The sequence below is a fragment of the Balaenoptera borealis genome (genome assembly GCF_965194805.1).
Source record: "Balaenoptera borealis genome assembly, chromosome: 8".
In the NCBI taxonomy this organism is placed as follows: Eukaryota; Metazoa; Chordata; class Mammalia; order Artiodactyla; family Balaenopteridae; genus Balaenoptera; species Balaenoptera borealis.
In genome coordinates, this window is record NC_138865.1 from 8,333,206 (window position 1) to 8,352,253 (window position 19,048).

The following is a 19,048-nucleotide window of genomic DNA, read 5'->3' on the forward strand; positions in this document are numbered from 1 at the left end:
GACTCACTTAGCTTCTCCATTTGGTGCCCTCTTAGCTCTCCTAGCATCTCTACTGCCCTGAGGGATGAATGTGGAACATTGTTTCTCATCATCCTGGATAGCCCATGATCTGCTGCTTTATATTGATAGCTTCCAGAGGGAAGGAAATAGGACACAATTGTGTTTTAGTGTAAAAGACCTTTTCTGTTGTTTAGATGCACTGATTTATGGAGAGAAGAAAGTATCTCAGAGTAGATATTAGAAGTTTTGTTTTATTGTAGTAAAATCTTTTTAGCTTAGTTTTTTTCCTTTTGGAAAATGGACCACTTACTCCAGTGTTATTAATAGAGGATGTTGTAGAGACACAATGAAATGATAATACATTGGAAAATAGTTGTAGTGGTAGGCATTTATTAGAAATGTTTTCTGCTATTTGAGTAGTTTATAAGTCTTTATTAAATTGAGGCCAAAATAAGTAGCTCATTATTAAATTGATATCCCTGAATTTCAAGATGATAGTGAGAAGCTAAGTGATTTTAAAAACAGAAATGAATACAAATGACTCTACCTTTATTCATTATGGACATTATCAGAAACACTAGAGTTAAGGCCTTCTCAGTGTTTAACTGGATTGTCTTATTGTATTTTAGAAATAAAGGCAAAAAAAGGTTTTAATTCAGGTTTCAATTTCTAACATGACCCGAAGGTGGTATAGAAAGAGAGGATTGTCCACATATTATTGTGAATTTTCTTTTTGAACTTAGTTTTTATTTTCTCATAAAGCATGTTTGGCTTACGCTATCAGGAAAATTAATTAACATTTATGGTTACGTTAAAAAAAATGACAATCTTCTCTTACACATTACCACAACGTTTCAGAAGCTATAAGAATGACTCAAAAGTAGACAAGTTTGATTTCTGGAATTGTGACATAACTGGTAGTTTTGGGAGCTTCTCGTTTTTCTTCTTATTTTAGACTTCTGTTTCATTACCTTTCCCAAGACCCCCTCTGATATTAAAACTTTTTCCTGTCCAACCCCGGATTCCTCCCTCTCCTTGCCTAACAGGATGTTTTTGAACCACGGCTAACCCTGGGCACTTAGTCAGTAAGGGAACATTTGTCTGTGGACTTCTCTGTCCCTCTTTACGTTGCAGATTTCAGATGAGATATATAGGGCTCTTGTCTTCCTGCTCTTGGGCAGCCATATTGGTCTTTCTTGGGTATTGATAGACTCCAGATCTTCTTCATTATGCCTTTCACCAAAACATAGCAATTCTATGTTTTCTGCCTACTGTGCTCCTGTCTGTTCGGTGGTGATTAATCTCATTTTCAGCCATGAACTGAGTTAATAGATGTTAGCTTGTTAACCCTCCACCCCTTTATTTAAAAGCAAACGGACCCGGGAATGCCTGGAGATGCATTTTGGCCTTGATATGCCCTGTGAATTGTGCCATGCGCGCCAGTGTCCTCTGTGGGCGCCTGCTGCACTGAGAGGTGGCGCTTCTCCTGCCTTTCCCCCGCTCCTGCTGCTGGGAGCAGTGCTAGTTGCCCTGCGTCCCGTCTTCGGATCAATACGTAGGGCTGGCTTCCCGGGCCAGCGACCTGTGCAGTTGAACAGGGCCCTGCACTTGGCTTAATGTTTTCCTGTTGCCATCCTGAAATTCTTAATTTTTTTTCTTATAAGGGCCCTGCATTTTTGTTATGCACTAGGCCCTGGAAATTATATAACCTTCTCATCAATAAGCTTTGAACTCATTGCCTGCTTTCTCTCCTCCATTTGCTTCCAGCTTTCCCTGTGGGCTTTCTGTGCTGCCTCATAGCTTCTGCTCACCCCACTTACTTCACCCCCCCGCCCCATGTACGACTACCTCACATAAGTGGAATCTGCAGGAAACATAAAGTCTGAATTACCTGGTAACTGTCTAGCTGGTATCTGTCAAGGCTACCTGTTAAGATCCTCACAGCTGTTTTTTTTTTTTTAAACATCTTTATTGGAGTATAATTGCTTTACAATGGTGTGTTAGTTTCTGCTTTATAACAAAGTGAATCAGCTGTACATATACACATATCCCCATATTTCTTCCCTGCTGAGTCTCCCTCCCACCCTCTTTATCCCACCCCTCTAGGTGGTCACAAAGCACCAAGCTGATCTCCCTGTGCTATGCGGCTGCTTCCCACTAGCTATCTGTTCTACATTTGGTAGTGTATATATGTCCATGCCACTCTCTCACTTCATCCCAGCTTACAATTCCCCCTCCCCGTGTCCTCAAGTCCATTCTCTACGTCTGCGTCTTTATTCCTGTCCTGCCCCTAGGTTCTTCAGAACCTTTTTTTTTTTTTTTTTACATTCCATATATATGTCTCACAGCTCTTTTAAGGTTAGTCCCCTTGGGATCCACAGTATCATTACATTATGTTTACATTTTCATTTGGGTCCTTTAAGTCCCTCACTATTAATATTTTTAGCATTTAGCTATATACATATCTAATATTGTGTAATATAGTCTGCTTAAACCAGTCTGGTTAGAAGAAAACATTTATTCAGAAATACGGAGAGAGGTGACATTATTAAGAATCTGAATACTTGCCAACAGATCAGGACTCCAAGCTAGTCAGCTGTGTTTGAAGGATTATGTAGTATAATGTATATGAACGTACTTTGTAAACTCTGAATTTTTGCCAAGTGCCAGTTTTCTTAAACATAATTGTTTATCATCCTGTGTACTGTTGATGGGAATGTAAACTAGTAGAGCCACTATGAAAAACGATGTGGTAGTTCATCAAAAAATGAAAAATAAAATTACCATATGATCCAGCAATTCCACTTCTGGGTGTATACCCAAAAGAATTGAAAGAATCTTGAAGAAGTATTTGTACACCCATGTTCATAGTAGTGTTATTCACAGTAGCCAAAAGGCGGAATCAACCAAGTGTCCATTGATAGATGAATGGATAAGCAAAATATAGTCTATACATATGAATGAATATTATCCAACCCTAAAAAGGAAGGACACAAAAAATAAACACATGAACCTGGAGGACTTCACGCTAAGTGAAAGAAACCAGACACAAAAGGGCAAATGCTGTATGATTCTGCTTACGTGAGCTACCTATAGAGTAGTCAGATTCATAGAGACAGGAGAATGGTGGGTGTTGGGGGAAGCGGGGAAAGGGGAATGGGCAATTACTGTTTAAAGGCTGCAGAGTTTCAGACAATATGAAATGAATTGTGGAGATGGATGGTGGTGGCAGCACAACAGTATGAATGTATACTTGCTACTGCTGAACTGTACACTTAAAAATGGTTAAGATGGTTAAAAAAAAACTTAGTTGTAAATTTTATCTCAGGAAAAAAAGGAAAGTAATAATCCTCGTCAAGTTGGGGAGTGAGCAGTGTGTGGAGAGCAAACATGGCAGAATGTTGATAGTTATTGAAAGTGAGTTGAGGATACATGAGGGTTCACTGCACTAGTCTATTTACTTCATACACATTTGAAATTTTCCATAGTGAAAAATTTTTAAATGGTTGCCATTCAGTTTAGAAGACCAGATTTATCCATCAGGGGATTCTAGTGGCTGCTGCAGCCCTCCATAACGATGGACATTTCCAGTGATGAGAGAGGGATATGGCCAGTGAGGAATGGAAAAAATTGTGAGGCGTTCTGACTGGAAGAATGATGTCGCTTTTCACAGAGAAGGAAATTGAAAGGGCAAGAGTATCTCATAGGAAGTTAAAGTACCTGAGTCCCTCTTATTTGCTTTCCTTTTACTAGAACAGTTGCTGACTGAGGCCAGGGAAACACTAAAATTTTTTATTGTGCATTAGTGCTCTTAATAACTGTATACCTTCTTCTTATGAGCCCAGACCGGGCTGTAGTTGTTGCCTGTGTTGTTGGGAATTACAAAAAAAGAATGACACAGTTACCTGATACTGTAAAGTTAATAGTAAAAATGCGAATGGCCTGCACTTCATTGAACGTGAACTTGTCTTAGACATCTCTACGTTAAGACAGTGTGGTTCTCTTTTCCAACACAGGCACTTTTTTCTATTTCTGTTTCAATGCCAAACACAGGCACTTTCTTTCCCATCATGGGCAGAGTGACCACCCAGTTATAAAATGTTTCAACTATTAGTCTGATCATCTCTTTTAGATAACACAATCTCTCTTCGCAGGGCTGAAGCATCTCAAAGAGATACAAACCTTTTAATCTGCTTCTAAGAAAACTAGACAGCAGAAAGCAGAAGCATTCTGATATGTATACACATTAAACTTCAAAATGTACAGATCCGGTCTTCTAGCCATTGTAAACAAAGGATGAAGGAGCGGAGAATGTTTTTATCATTTACGTTTAAATTTTATAGAGTTCTCACTCTTGGTTATAAAATATCCATAATGTGGGGAATTTGGTACAAGAACAGTGAAAGTACATTTTGTTTGCTTTGTATAGAAAATATCTAATTAAGCTTAATTATATGATGGGCTGATTCTGGGCACAACTCAGATCATTCTGTAGACGTAAAGAAAAGGCTTGCAAAGAGGTAAAATATCTACAGCTCATGGTAAAGGAAGCATATTACTTTCTAAAATAAAGAAATCTTACATTTCTTTCTAGATCAGTACCAACAGTTCTAATAGAATGTGGGCAGAACCCTTAAATGTTGAACCTAAGAAATTTGACATCTTGCCCCACCTACCAGAATAAGGTGAAAATACTCGCTGCTTATTTTCATTTACTAGAACATAAGTATGTTGATTTCCTGCTCAAATCTATAAATGTGGTGGCCATTGACTTTAGCATTTGCTAAAATTATCAAAAATGAAAGGAATAGCATATTCTACAAAGTTTCAAAATGAATAGCCCATACATACATGTAAAGGGAAGCATACATACAATAACTTGCAGGATATAATGGCTAGTTAGTGTGGGATGTCATCAGCTTGTATTCTTTGTAACAGAGCAATCATACTTTTCAGTTAAATGTGTATTTTACCTGGATGTCTGTTATCTGATTTTAATAATTTCAATATGGGGGAACTAGACCACTGCCATGCACCCAGCTGCTGTGGTAAGCACAAATGAATGGCAGTGTAATCTGAACATGTGTTCGCAGACTGATCAAATTATATTAGGGCGTTTGTTTAAAGGAATTTCTTGCTTGAGTTTGTACCTGTTCCATCACTGTGAGAGAAAATAAGGCATAAGATAAGGCAATTTCAAATACACTACTAATAGGGAATCTTATTAAATATGCTTGCTTTCTTGTACTGTTGTAATTAACTTTTCGTCAATGTGTTTTCTTCCAAGACTGATTTGTCCACTGTGCACATTTTGAATACCTACTCTGTATAAAACATTAAGCTAAATACTGAGAGAAGTGGAAGATACAAAAATCAATGACAGCTCGTGCTTTCAAGCTTAGGATAGAAGTCACTTCAGAAGCTGAATTGTCAGTTGAAGACTGAAAAGGTGCTACGTGTTAGGAGCACATAGGGAGCCTGTTAGGAGAGTGTGGGAGGCGTAGAAGTCAGGCTGCAAAGAGCTAAGGAGTTAAGGGTGAGAGATAAACACAGTCCCTGGTGCACTTAGGATAAAGCCACAGCCCTCATCGGGCCACGTGAGATGGCTGGCCTGGCTCGTGCCTGTGTGCGCTCCTTCAGGGTTCTGTTGGCACACTGCCCTTCTCTCTGGTCCTCCCAAGTCACGGTGTTCTCTGCTGTCCAGCACTTTCACATATCTGGTTCCCTTTGCCTGGAATGCTACTTCTCTTGTTCTTTGCCTAGCCAATTTCTGCTCAGCCTTTAGATCTCGTGAAATGTCACTCCTTCCAAGAGACCCCGCCATTGCTGCTATGTAGGACCACAAACACACAGGTCGTGCGGAATGGCAGCGCAATCTAAATTAAGCCCCCCTAATGATACTGTTATAGACACCAGTGTTCTTCCTTTGTGTCAGTTAACATTTTGAATCCATAAATGTATCTGCTTATCTGTGTAATGGAATCATAAGCTCCCTGAGGGAGGGGCCTTGCTAATTTGTGTCCCCAGGCTCTGGTGCATAGTCACTTTCCAGGAAATATTTTTGAGTGAATGAACAAATGTAGATCACTCTTCAAATTTGGCATTTTGGCAGTAAAGAAAAAGAGGAAGAAGGACGTTCTAAAGTCAGTGATGTGTTCAAGGAAATGGATCGTGCCTCAGTCTCAGGATCAGGAAATCTGAATGTGTCTGTAGGCAAAAGGAAAGGAGCCATTGTCGGGAAAACAGAAGATGTAAATGAAGGATTAGAATTCCACAGGAGCTGTGTGATAGAGGAAGAGTTAGCCTTAGAAAGAAGAAGATCCCTGTGTACCCTTAGATAGGAGAGAGAGAAGGGTTTGGAAATTGTAATCTGTTAGTGAGGGCTCAAGTAAAATTAATATTAATCTCCTGATAATTTCCACAACACTTTCAATTATAGTGGCCTAATATCTAAAGAAAAATGCAGGTTGAAAATGTTCAAAATTGTGTACATGCCAGTGGTTACGCACCATGGCTCCCAGTGAGAAGTGATGCATCGTGATTGTTAGGCCCATTTGCCGTAAACTCTTGAGGGTGGAGGGTTCCTGCAAGTGCCAGCATCTAGTCGTGCCAGGGTAGACGTGCCTCCTTGACCTGCTGAATAATTCAGGGATTCTGCCTCTGGTTAGTGCTGATTTGGAACAAATGTGAAAAGGATTATAGAGTTAAGACCATTTTTAAATGGACAAATTTTTTTTTAGCATTGTTTGTTTCTCCTACCTAGGAGGCTGATTTTCTTCAGTGATGTTTTAGTGGGAAGCCTGACCAGTTTCATGTATTGTTTATAATAGTGGGTATCACATAATATAGCAAGACTGTAATTTTTTTAAAAAAATAATTAATTAATTGATTTATTATTGGCTGTGTTGGGTCTTCATTGCTGCGTGCGGGCTTTCTCTAGTTGCAGAGAGCGGAGGCTACTCTTCGTTGCGGTGAGCAGGGGCTACTCTTCGTTGTGGGGCGCGTGCTTCTCATTGCGGTGGCTTCTCTTGTTGTAGAGCATGGGCTCTAGGCGTGTGGGCTTCGGTAGTTGTGGCTCGCGGGCTCTAGAACACAGGCTCAGCAGCAGTGGCGCACGGGCTTAGTTGCTCCGCGGCATGTGGGACCAGGACCAGGGCTCGAACCCGTGTCCCTTGCATTGGCAGGTGGATTCTTAACCACTGTGCCACACCAGGGAAGCCCTGTTGAAATTTATAATTAACTTACTGGCACTCATTGATTTTATTAAATGGGAGACCTCAATGTATCAGTCTTGAAGTGACAAATGGAGTTTTATGATTAACATAACAAGACTGAGTATAAAATTACTTGCCTTAGTAAGCTATAAAGCATGTCTTCTGAGTATTAAAATCTCACTACTTTATCATTAAAGGTCTTGACCAAAGTGAGAATAGTGAAAATTGTGGAATTCAAAGAATAGGGTCAAATATTTGTTGTTGTTGCGTTCTCTGGGTTGGATGGATTGGTTCAGGAAATATGATAGAACTGTAACTTGTATAACAAAACATACTGTGATTGAAGCAAAGGGGGGAAATGAAACTGTGAACATAGTATGGACGAGGATAAAAGTTGCTTAAGGGAAAGATCTGAGTTTTGGAGAGGCAGCTACTTTTCGTTTTTTTCCAAAGAATGCTAGCAAATATGAATTGAGAAGAACTGTGGGTTCTCTTTGTTGATGTAAGACACAGATTTGGAATTTACAGATAAGTGAATGTTTAAGGCTTATAGCAAAAGTGTATCTATCAATTATTTATGTCTTCTTTGAAATTTATTGCAACTGAAAAAAGCAGGGATCTATGACATACATGATAAAGGAGAGAACATTGACTGTTTACAAGTAAGACCAGCATGCAGTTTTCCTTGATGAAGATTTGAATGCATCACAATATAAAACTTATAGAATCATCTTATGAACATCAGTGGGAAATGAACTTCAGAGCTTATTGATTTTGTTTTTAATATTTTCACTTGAGGCAAGCCATAGCCTAAACCTAGGTATGACTCAAAACAGTTCTTTTCTTCTTTATTCTAAATATTTAAGTGTAAATTACAGTTTATTCCTCTAAAGTGTGGTTCTGAGACCTAGAAACTTCAGAGTCAAACCATTTAACTTTGTACCAGTTGTCCAGATATTAAATTTAGTTGGAATTCACATGAAAAATGAAGAAAGATAAGCTAACTCAGATGTGTTTATAGACCCTTGATTTAAGACAAACATAGAACTTAAATTGAATCATGTGTATATATTTTGATATTTTTTGGTAATGTACCATATTCCTACACAAAGAATTTCATTGGTATAGATCAAGCAGAGAAATGAAAAACATTGAACAATGTTAGTATAGACTCTAGTGGTTATTTATGTATTTTATTTAATTTAATGGATTGGTATGAATGGTATAAAAAATTTATGAGATATTTGTCTTCATTACACTATAGTTAAGGCCAACTCTTTAAGTAACTTTGGCAGCAGAATTTCTGATTTTAAATTGTGGCTTCAGGTGAATGAAATACTATTATATTAAGTGATTTTAAAGTTTCTTGGCTGACATAACCTTACAAAATAGTCTGAGATGTTTATACTTGGGTTTGAAACCACCAGTGCTCTCCAAATGAAGGATAATTAATTTTCAGGATTGATGTAGGGTTTTGAAAACACAAGCTTCACACGAAAAGAGACCAACTGGTGACTGGCGTTCACTTGCAGCATGAGCGTTGGGCTTCTGAGTGGGTTTTGTTTCCAGTCCTACAGTCTCATTCAGTTGTCGTGTGATACATACTGATCTCCTCCTCTCATGGAAACAGCAATCCTTATTTTCTGTCCCCTTAGCGTTATAGCCCAGACCTGAGACAAAAAGTTAGGAAATAAAAGGCTAGGACCCCACTCGCTGAGGTTTGGAACCATCTTTCATATTCAACACTTGACTTCCAGTGCTTCGAAACATTCAATATTTGTGGAATGAGTGAACACTCACTTTGTAGAAACAGGTTAATTTTCACTTACTACTAGCATCACTGTTGGAACTAGGGGTTCTAAATACACGAAAATGTGTTTCTTAGGGCCAGATCATTGTTCTGGTTCAGCGTTACACTTTACTTTCTTGCCTTGGTTTATGTGCGTAAAGAAGTGCTAAGTTGCTGTCTAACATCATTAGCTTCATTAATGATATTGTTATATTTAACTCTGTAAGAAATAAATAAATGTTTCATAATCTCAGGAGATTAATAAAATATTACTCTGGCTTTGTTGAACCACCTTGGAATTAAATTGTCATTATTGTTATACCCAGCAAGCTGACAGGGTAAGGAGAGCACACTTTCTAAATAAGGTTGTGATACTCTGGATGGAAATGTGTACATTTTCATTTTTCTGAGATTAATAATGCCTTCTAATATTTTACATTTTAGTGTCATGTTCGAGGTTTCATTTCATGACCATTTGTTCATTCACATGTATTTTTATTTTTAGCTCTAAGCGAAAGACATGAGGCCTAAGACTGAAATGAGGTTGTTTTGAGGCCATCTGATTTCTGGCTAGAAGGTGTGCGATCGCCTCGTCCTGAAACCACTGCAGACAGAATGGTAATGGCAAAGCCTGAGACAAAGAGAGGCCTTCATGTTTTTCCATGTCTCCTCTCCTACCCCAATTCCTTTCTTTTTAAGCTTAAAATTTTAAGTTGTGAACAAAAGGTATTAAACAACATGCTGCCATTCTAACTAAACTGGTTCAAGTGTTTAATAACAAAAGGATTAATTATATAAAACTACAATTAATTAAACCTTTTAGAGTTGTTTAAACATAACTTTAAAAAAATGAGCTCTTGTGAGCTACTTAAGTAACAACAAAATATTTATTATACGAAAGCACCTGAGCCCATTAGGTGTTTGCAGATTGAAATAATGTTTTTCCTTTGAAAACCAGTACAGCTTGCTCTTAACAGGGACTGTGGGCTTAATAAGGTTTTCAGAGTAGGAAGTAAGGATTCTTGCCACAGCTTTGCTTTTCTGTCATAAAGAATTTTGATGTTTTATGTATGTGTGTGTTTTTTGCTTTTTACTTTTTAAAAAGTAAAGTGCCCATTAAGAATGTTAGTTGAATCAGTTAAATTCTACTCTAATTATTACATGTATCTTAGTTCAAAATATATTTTATAGTTGAAGATAACAGCACTCTATTATAGTAAAACATTTTTCAGGAAGTGTAGTGGCTCTCTTTATTAAGTTTATTTCAATGGACCATGTCCTGTTAAATGTGTTGATATGGCGGTGCTCATAAGGCAATCACTATCCCTCTACCCCCCCAGAATAGAATTTCACTAGCTTCTTTGCTCAAGTTCAAATTTTATACTAAGCCACTTTTTCAGAAGAAGTGGCTCTTGATATTATTTCATTTCCTGTACTACATGTAACAGCATTAATAGCAAAAATAATATTATAAATGTACTTATATTTAGTCTAAATTATGCATCAGTTTGTTTAATTGATGAGGTGCTGAGAAAATGAAATTGTCATCCTATTCCAGAGAGTAATGCAGAGGGCAGATTCTAAGGAACTGACAACAATAAGAATTATTATTATTTTTTAAAGTCATGCTTATTTTCATGTTCTCTTCTAGAGGCTCAGTTGTAATATAGTTCTAAACATCACCTCATTTCCTTACAAACAGTGTTTTCTTAAAAACAGTATTACAAATAGTATTTTACTGACAGTATTTTCTCAGATGTTGCGAGTGACTTAAAATTTATAAAATATATTCTTCTTATTCATGTATGTGACTTTCTGTGATAATAGACTTATTCACATGTTATGTAAATCCAGGCACTGTTTTGGTTGACCGGAGTGCAATGACTATATATCTGTGACCTCAATTTATACTTAGATAATTCAGCCTAGCCTTGTTCTAAAGAAAAGCAATGTACAATAGGTTGTTTCCTTGTTTTATCTTATCTCTTAATTTGTTGTTTTACTCTTCTTTTGGAAATGTGAACTCTGAACTCCTGATTTTCTATGGAAAAATTAAATAGGCTGGTCTAAATAGCATGGTTTTTAAGCCTGTAGTTAGAAGAATTGTTCATATAGTTCATTTTTGTGTATTAATGTTTTAATGAGAATTACTGATTATTTTTATTTTTAGAAATTCTCATTTCTTGTATTTTCCCAAACAAAATTGTTTTTCTTTTTCAAATAAAGCCTATCTAGATTGACCCTTTTTGAGGTTACAAGAACTTTGAAGGTCATCTTTCTTATTTCATGTGCTAAAAGTTAATGTAATAGAAGCACAAAGACTTTAACCACTACTAACTGGCTAAAACATAGTTTCTAAAGGTATGAGTTACATAAGAATGAAATCAGTAATTTCATTTATGCATCTGAATGTCTGTTACCTTAATGGTAGCTTTTCAAAGAAAATAAAGACAAATCTAATACCACTTTAAAGCCTGAAGCTGTAAATATGAAGATATTTTGACCCAGTAAATATTTAAATAGGTAATGTGTATGAGTATAGTTTAATATTTATTTTGTTATAAGTAAATTGCCTTGTTATTAAGCAAAACTTTAATATTAGACTTACAAGCGTATAACTGTAAATGAGAAAAAAATTAACTTTAAAATGTTTTGAAAATTATAAAAGTAAATATTGACCTTTTCTAAGAAAGTCTTTTCCTTTTGACATTGTTTAATTTTTTTTCCTTTTTGTTTTTTAGGTTTGCAATTTTTTTTGGTGATGGCATGTTCAGAATCTTGGATCCCTAAGTTGAATATGTTGGAAATATTTAGGAACTCTGGAAATTGTTGTTTTTGTATATATAATGACTTTCTAGGTGAACCAATAGATTTGATAAAAAGTATATAAAAGAATAGGTATTATAATTTTGTATTTCTAAGTTAGCATGCATGTCTCAAATTCTCAGCTATCATTATTAGTGTCATACTCTGGAGACAGTTATCTTTTGAAGATTTGGGGGCTCTCATGGACCTCATATTTTCCCAGGCAGTTTATGTAATCCTCCCATGCCAATTTGGTCAGCTTCTTTGCCTGCCTACCTTGTAGTGTAGCTTACTTAGATCAGAGGTAATTCTTGATCAGGAGGAGAGAAGATAAAATAATCATCAGGTGAGTGCTCGCTTCGGCAGCACATGTACTAAGATTCGAACGATACAGAGAAGATTAGCGTGGCCCCTGTGCAAGGATGACATGCAAATTTGTGAAGCGTTCCATATTTTTTTATTAATTAAAAAAAAATCATCAGGTGACAGTCCTAAAGGTAGTAATTACAAAACTTCAACCTGGAAATGGCCTCAACATGGTCTATATCAGAATATGCAAATTCTATCCGATATATCCAAATACATTTGTGGCAAAATGCTGCCAATTTTCAAGTTAGATATTATTATGTGGGACGGAAGTGCCAATGAGGAGGGAAAGGAGCTGCTCAGTTTCACCTCCTCCTCTCTCCCTGTTGTTGAGTGAATAAATTTGGAAAGGAAAATGCCAAGAGGCAGACTGTGTGAATGAAAAGGAGAAGGAACAAAACCTGACTTTCCAAGAAGGACTGTTTCCCTTAAAAAATTGAAAGTTGCCTATATTCCATGTACACTGTTTTAAAACTATAGGCTACTTTCATGTAGACCCAGAATGTGAACTAGGTCATTCTTGACCCTAGAAATGGGTGGAGATGTATTTGATAGGAGAATCAGTGCTTGGGTGACTGGAGTTCCATTATTGGTGGTTATCTTCTCTGGCCTGTTCCTGCTGGGACTAGGAACTTGAGGAACATTCTGGGTGGGTAGTTATTTTGATGGTCAAATATGATTGCCTCCCTATCCTTTTGACCAAAACTGGAGAAAGATTGATTTTTTTTTTTAAGACCTTATTCAGAGCAACTTGAAAAAGGATTAAAGGGAAAGGATAAGTAGAATTCAGGGAACTATAGAGATTGAGTGGTAGCTTAGTAAGATGTTAATTATTTGTTTATTGCAAGTTTTATTATTGGTAGATTATCCAGTAATACAGAAATTGGTGTAGAACAGAAGTTTTCATAACATTTCTATTAGAAGGCGTTTAGAAGCTAAATAAACTACACTGTAACCGCACCCTCCCCCCTCCTCCCTTGCTTTGCTTGGTTAAAGAGGAATTGGCTGATATATATTTAATAAATGGCACAATGAAAACATCAGATAGATTTTTTAAAAATCAAGTTATATTTTAATCTAACTGTGTTGCCTATTTAGCTGCTTTCCCATTACAACTGGCTTTTAAAAAACTCTCTTTCTGTGATACTTTTGTCAATAGAGGTGTTTCCTCTTAGCCAATTCTAGCCACAATATTGACCGGGCCTAGGCATTTGATATACCCTAAAGGAATTAGGCAGGAAAAAACTTGGTCCCTACTGGAATGAATATTTTAAAGACCTTCTTAGATTCTGTGAACACTGTGAGTACAAATGAAAGAGACCCAGGAGAGGGGAAAACTTAAGAGCCTAAGAATAAAAATGTTGATGGGAATGTGGGCGGGATGGTAAGCTCTTATATAACTAAGCTAAGGTGCACTAAGGGCAGGGAATTAGTTTCCTGGAGGTTATGAGGTAGCCTGTGAAATCCCTTGGACAGGAGGCCTTCCGATGTTAATTCGGGTACTTCACACTGGCATGCCACAGTATTTTAAGGATAGTGGCAGGTGATCTTGGGAAATATCAGTGCATTTCCTAACAATGAGTTTGATTTTATTCTGGTATGTTATGAATGGGCATGTAGCTCAAAGATTAGCTTAATTCAAAATAAATATCTTAAATATTAGAGAAAATATTATAAAAATGGGTCTTTCGTCCCTGCTGTATAACTTTAGAAAATAATGCAGAATACTGAACATAGTAGAGAATTGATGGCATGAATATAATCAGTGTTTGATGGTTGCTTTCTAGAAACTTCTAAATAAAACCTAAATTTGTTTAAAGTTGTACTACAATAGCATTTCTAGTGTGTATGTCTCATGGGAAGATCTGTACCTTCTTGGATCTCTGCCCTTCACGGCCTTGCACATCACCATGAGGATTCAGAAATTGACTCAATTACCCAGGGGTGATTAGATCTTTGGGTACAATCAGTACATAGGGGCACACAGAGAAAGTGAGCCTCGAACGATGGCTATTTGTATTTTGGAAGTTTTAAACCCCATTTTGAAAACCGGCAGAAAGCTATGGATCGTTTCTCCAACAAAACTGCAATTTCTGAGGGTAGAGGGACGGCCCTTGGTTGTCATTCAGGAAGCCCTGATCTAAAAGACCATCTTCATTTTACTTCTGACCTTGCTCCAGCTTTGTTGTCACTCTCCGTCTGTAGTTCTCTGTCACCTTTGAATGGAGCGCCAGATCCTGAAGGATGCTTACTGCCTTGCACACTGAACTGAAGCCACAGTCCAGAGCTTTGTGATGTCACGGAGCAAAAACTCTGCAAAGGGCTGCCCCAAAGGTGCAAATGGTAAGAATAGGGCCTGAGGCATGGGACAGCCCTCCTAGGTAGTACCTACCTCCTGCTGGTTTAGGGGCATTTATTTCATAGTCAGTTGAATATTAATGTTTTGTTTTTAAAAATGAGCATATTTCTCCTAAAATTTTTAATCATTATAAAGGTGTTCTACCTAAATGTAACTTTTTTTTCTCATGTTTTAGGATATCACATTCATGGTGTGAAATGTGTACTTCAAATTAACATAATGACTGGAAATTTGGGATTCTGTTATTTTGTGACTCTGAATTTGTAGCACATTTTCAGGAAAATTGTTGAGATTCCTAGATATTTTGTTCTTTATTCCTTTCAAGTTTCCTGCGTGTATGATTATTTCTGAATTTTATTAATCTATTTATAACTTTAGAGAAAACTGCCTTCAGTTCATATTTTGACACAGAAGGGATGCTTTGATTTATCTTATTAGAAACGTGTTTTGACAAAAAATTCCATTTGAGTGGCTCTAATCTGCATTTTGGAATCTCAGATCAACTGCTTGTTATGGCATTCATTGGGACTTTTCTGCAAAATACAGCTTCACTGAGAAGGTCATCCTTGAAAAATCAAGAAATCTGAAGGAAGTCATTTTGGGACCGAGTAGAAAGATGGAAGATCATCATCAGATTACAGCACAGCACACTCTGGAAACATCTTAGACTTCACTACTTTTGTACGTGAAACATAATTTGAATGTCTTTTATGAATTGGACCTGTAGACAGATAACATATATCTTGAATGTAAGAAAAACACAACTCTAGCCTCTAAAACACTGCCGTCAGTACAGTCGACTCTTGATCGTTCACACTGGTGGAGGGAGCCTGGGTCCTTCAGCTTAACTAAAGTTAGACGTCATGTGTTCTGATTCAAAGGTGTTTCTGTGTTCCTTTTGGAATACAGTGTTTGGACTTTTACAACATGTGCCTCCCAATTTCACCTGCCCTGAGAGAGGAGACTGAGTTCATCTGTGCCCATATGCTTGTTCTCTGTCCTTCTTTTTTTTCTGTACTGTTGACCTAAATGTGGGGAAAACGTTGAGCATATAGGATTCCAAAATTGATCAGAATCTGTTAAATCTATCCCACTTCTCCTTCCCAGGTAACTTTATTCCATTTCCTTTTCAACTCTTCTAAATGTTGCCCAATTTTAGCCCCTCAGGATAGAATCATAACAGCACTGTCCAGGCTTCTTCCCTCTTGTCCTGTTTTGTTCTGCCTGTGATGGGAGGTGTCCGTTGCTTTCCTCTGAAGGAGTCTGCTTGTGTCCTTGCATTTCCATCGCCCTCCCTGCCTGCGGGGAAACAGAATAGATCCAGACTCAGCAATCTTGGCTCTCTAAGGTTTGCCTCTAAAAGTTCATATAGTATTGTATTTAAAATAGAGCTCTTTAGCTGTGGTGTTGACAGGTGTCTCCATTGGCCGTCTGCTCTGTGCCGATGCTCAGCTGGGTGTGTCTGCCCACCCTTTCCCTCACCACCCAGGCCTCTTGAGGCCAGGAGTGAACCCTCACCCTGCCTCGGGCACAGGACGAGCCCCCACTGACTTCTCTGTGAGCTTGCCTAGGTCCTGGAGTCAGGAGTTAATGAGATAGTCGAAGAGATCCATATGTTTCCCCCCAGATGCTAGTAAAACAAATCATGTGCGGAGAAAATGATCACGTCAATAAGATTTTGAAAGCGAGATTTGTCCAAAAATATGCCAGATTTGAGGTTACCTACATGAACCCACATTGACCATCCAGGCATGTCTTACTTTAAAAAATACCCAAAGTAACATAACCCTTAGAAAATATTACCAAATTATCCTGACATTTTCAAAATGTGATAGTACTCTAAACACTTTTTTTTTACAAGTAGCTTTCAGAAACACGTGCAAATGTGTTTTGTGTAAAGGAGTATATACTGTATATAATATTCTGACTCTTGCTGTAATAAAATTAAACGGTCTCATTATTTAAAGCCTAAGAGTTTGAAATTATTTTTTTGAGTAAACTTTTACAGCATACAATACTATGTTTACTTCTCATGGAATGTACAAATATCCTTAGAAGCTGCTCTTGTGTGTTTGTTTTCCGCATATTCCACATAAAATAAAAATATTGTAAACAGGGTCCATGTCTCCAGTAAGAGTTTCCAAACTTTTGGCTGTAATTACCAAATGCTTGGGTTTGGGCTGGCTGGAAATGCGTATCAAGTATTTCTGTGTATGCAGCAAACTTTGTCCAAATAAAGTAGCTTTGTACTCTGAAGGAGCTTTTAGTAATGATACTTTTGTTAAATAAAATATATGAGTTAAAGGAAAGGAAATGAACAAAAAGATCTGTAAATGTGATGGTCTAAATTAGTGGTTTGTGACCGTTTTCTATCCAAGTTAACAGCAGTAGTAAGTCAGTAGGAATGGGGTGGAGGTGGGATTTGTAGTTTGAAGGGAAAAGAAAGATCCCCATCTGGAATTAGCAGTGGTGTGGGTCAGTGTGTGTGAGCTGTGACCCGTGGACCCTGAATGCAAGGTCAAGCTTGGTACTAGAAGTCTATCCTCACGGTTCCTGAATGACCAGCAGAGGAAGGGTGTTGATCTGAGGCAAAATAGGAAAAAGAAAAGCAAAGACAGTGTAAGGACTTCAAAATACTTTTTCAGTTAAAAAAAAAAAGAAATGGCCTTTAAACTTTTATGTCCTCCTGTCTACTGTATGCCCTTATTTGGTAAAAATGAAAAGCTTGCCATCCCAAGTTAGTTCTCTAAAGATATTTAAAAATTTTTGTATTGGTCTGTGAAATCGGAAGGCTGGGAGCTGCTGCTTCTTGGAATGTTAATTCCAATATTCTGTGCAATATTAGTATATTAAGGTCCCAGTTGTTTATCCCACAACCCATAACTCATAGGACACTGATTAGGGTGCCAGAGAACAGTTTGGGAAGGTGTAGATAATTACTTCAGCACTGCTGTGTCATGGGAGTCATTGTCATAACCTTATTATGGGTAGCAGTTAAAAGGATAGCTGGTATCCTGTTTCAACCAGTGGTTGTCTGGAAATCTCTCGGAGAAATTGCCAATAGTTTCGTGTGAAAATGAACTGATAATGCAAAGATCTGCTACAATACAAACTTTGAGGAAATCATTTTTACTGCTTTGCAGATGATTTTTCAACCTGTGAAATAGTCATCAACATGCAGGAAATTCTACACTTATACGACCAGGAACTACGCAGTGGTTATAACATTTTTATTTCTGCTTATCTCTGATATTAAAGTTCAAGATTGAATGGTCTTGTGTGACCAGACTACTTTTATTAATTAGCTTTAAAAGAACCAGAGAAAAGAATCCCGAAGAAGGAGAAACTAAGGATGACTCCGAGATGTGTGGGCCGTAGGGTGATCAACTTCATCTTCCCCCACCGGAAGGGCATTTTTCAGAAAAGTATAAGCTACACAATACCTATTTTTATGTCTCGTCTACTTATGTGCTAGCCACTCTGCTAAGTGACATATATATATATAAAATATGTGTCAAGGAGTGAATTTCCAAGAAAGATACTGAGATTTCTTCCTTTGGCAGCTTTAAGATGAAGGTTGGTCTCCTTCCTGAACAGGTGCTTGTAGGCAAGTTCAGAGGAAGTCAGTGATCTCTAGTCATGGTTTACAATACTCCAAAGTACCTCCCTTTATCTCCAGGGATGTTGCAAAATTCTCACTGAATTGCTCATTAGGGAAAGCTTGTCATATTCTACATTAAGTGTTTTCCGTAGAGACTTTTTCTCAGGAGACCCAACTTTGAGTTATTAAACCCAGGGCTATGATGAGTGAGGCAGACACCTGCTTTCTGTATTCACTGGAACTTGAAAGCAAGAATGAAATTACTAAATGAGATGAAATTGGTTTGAGAGATATTTTGGACTTCATTTGCTATATACTGTACGTCCATTCCCAAGGGTGGAAAACAAGAGTTTTAAATTTCTCAATACTGGAAGGCACTACTTTCCCATTAAAATTTTGGATTAAATATTTTGAGCATTCTTAATTTTGTAGCAGAGAAAGGATAATTGATTGAAACCATTTCACCTCAAATATGACCCAAAATTTTGGTAGATCTGCAGTTTTGTATTCTGAAGAGAAAGCACACGTTTCTTATTATGGGCCTTTGATAACACAGGTGTAAGTCGGAATTTAGTTTTTTTCTCGTCAATAGCTCAGTCTTGCTCCAAACCAAGTGACGGTTTTAGTCAAATAATACCGCCAGAACTTTCCCTTAGGAATTAGGACTTTCTTTAGCTCTTGAGTTGCTCTCAGAGGCTTCTCCAGGCCCCATTTTGACCTTAGAAAACCACATCTCAGAATGAGTTATGCAATTTTCAAAGCCTCATTTGCAGAATCTGCTAGCAAATGTTAAAATATTCACATCATTTTAGGCTAGTTTTCCCACTTTAAAAAGGGAGGGATTATTCTTCCTAAGTACCAGGCTAAAGGCAGGTGAATGGGTGGTTCGTGGATCTCGTTTGGGACATCCCCTG

General features: G+C 37.5%; 1 protein-coding gene across 6 annotated transcripts in view; it reads left to right on the plus strand.

The window, feature by feature from the left end:
* Positions 1-16,499, plus strand: part of XKR6 (XK related 6) — a 90,060-nt gene extending 73,561 nt beyond the window's left edge. For 2 of the 6 annotated variants that reach the window (XM_082402888.1, XM_082402892.1), the window contains 2 exons: positions 9,509-9,621; positions 11,745-16,499. In XM_082402888.1, the coding sequence (XP_082259014.1) occupies positions 9,509-9,527 (19 nt within the window). In that variant the 3' untranslated portion in view covers positions 9,528-9,621; positions 11,745-16,499. The remainder of the gene's footprint in view (positions 1-9,508; positions 9,622-11,744) is intronic. The other 4 variants (XM_082402891.1, XM_082402893.1, XM_082402889.1 and 1 more) reach the window with 3 other exon arrangements.
* Positions 16,500-19,048: the final 2,549 nt, after the last annotated feature.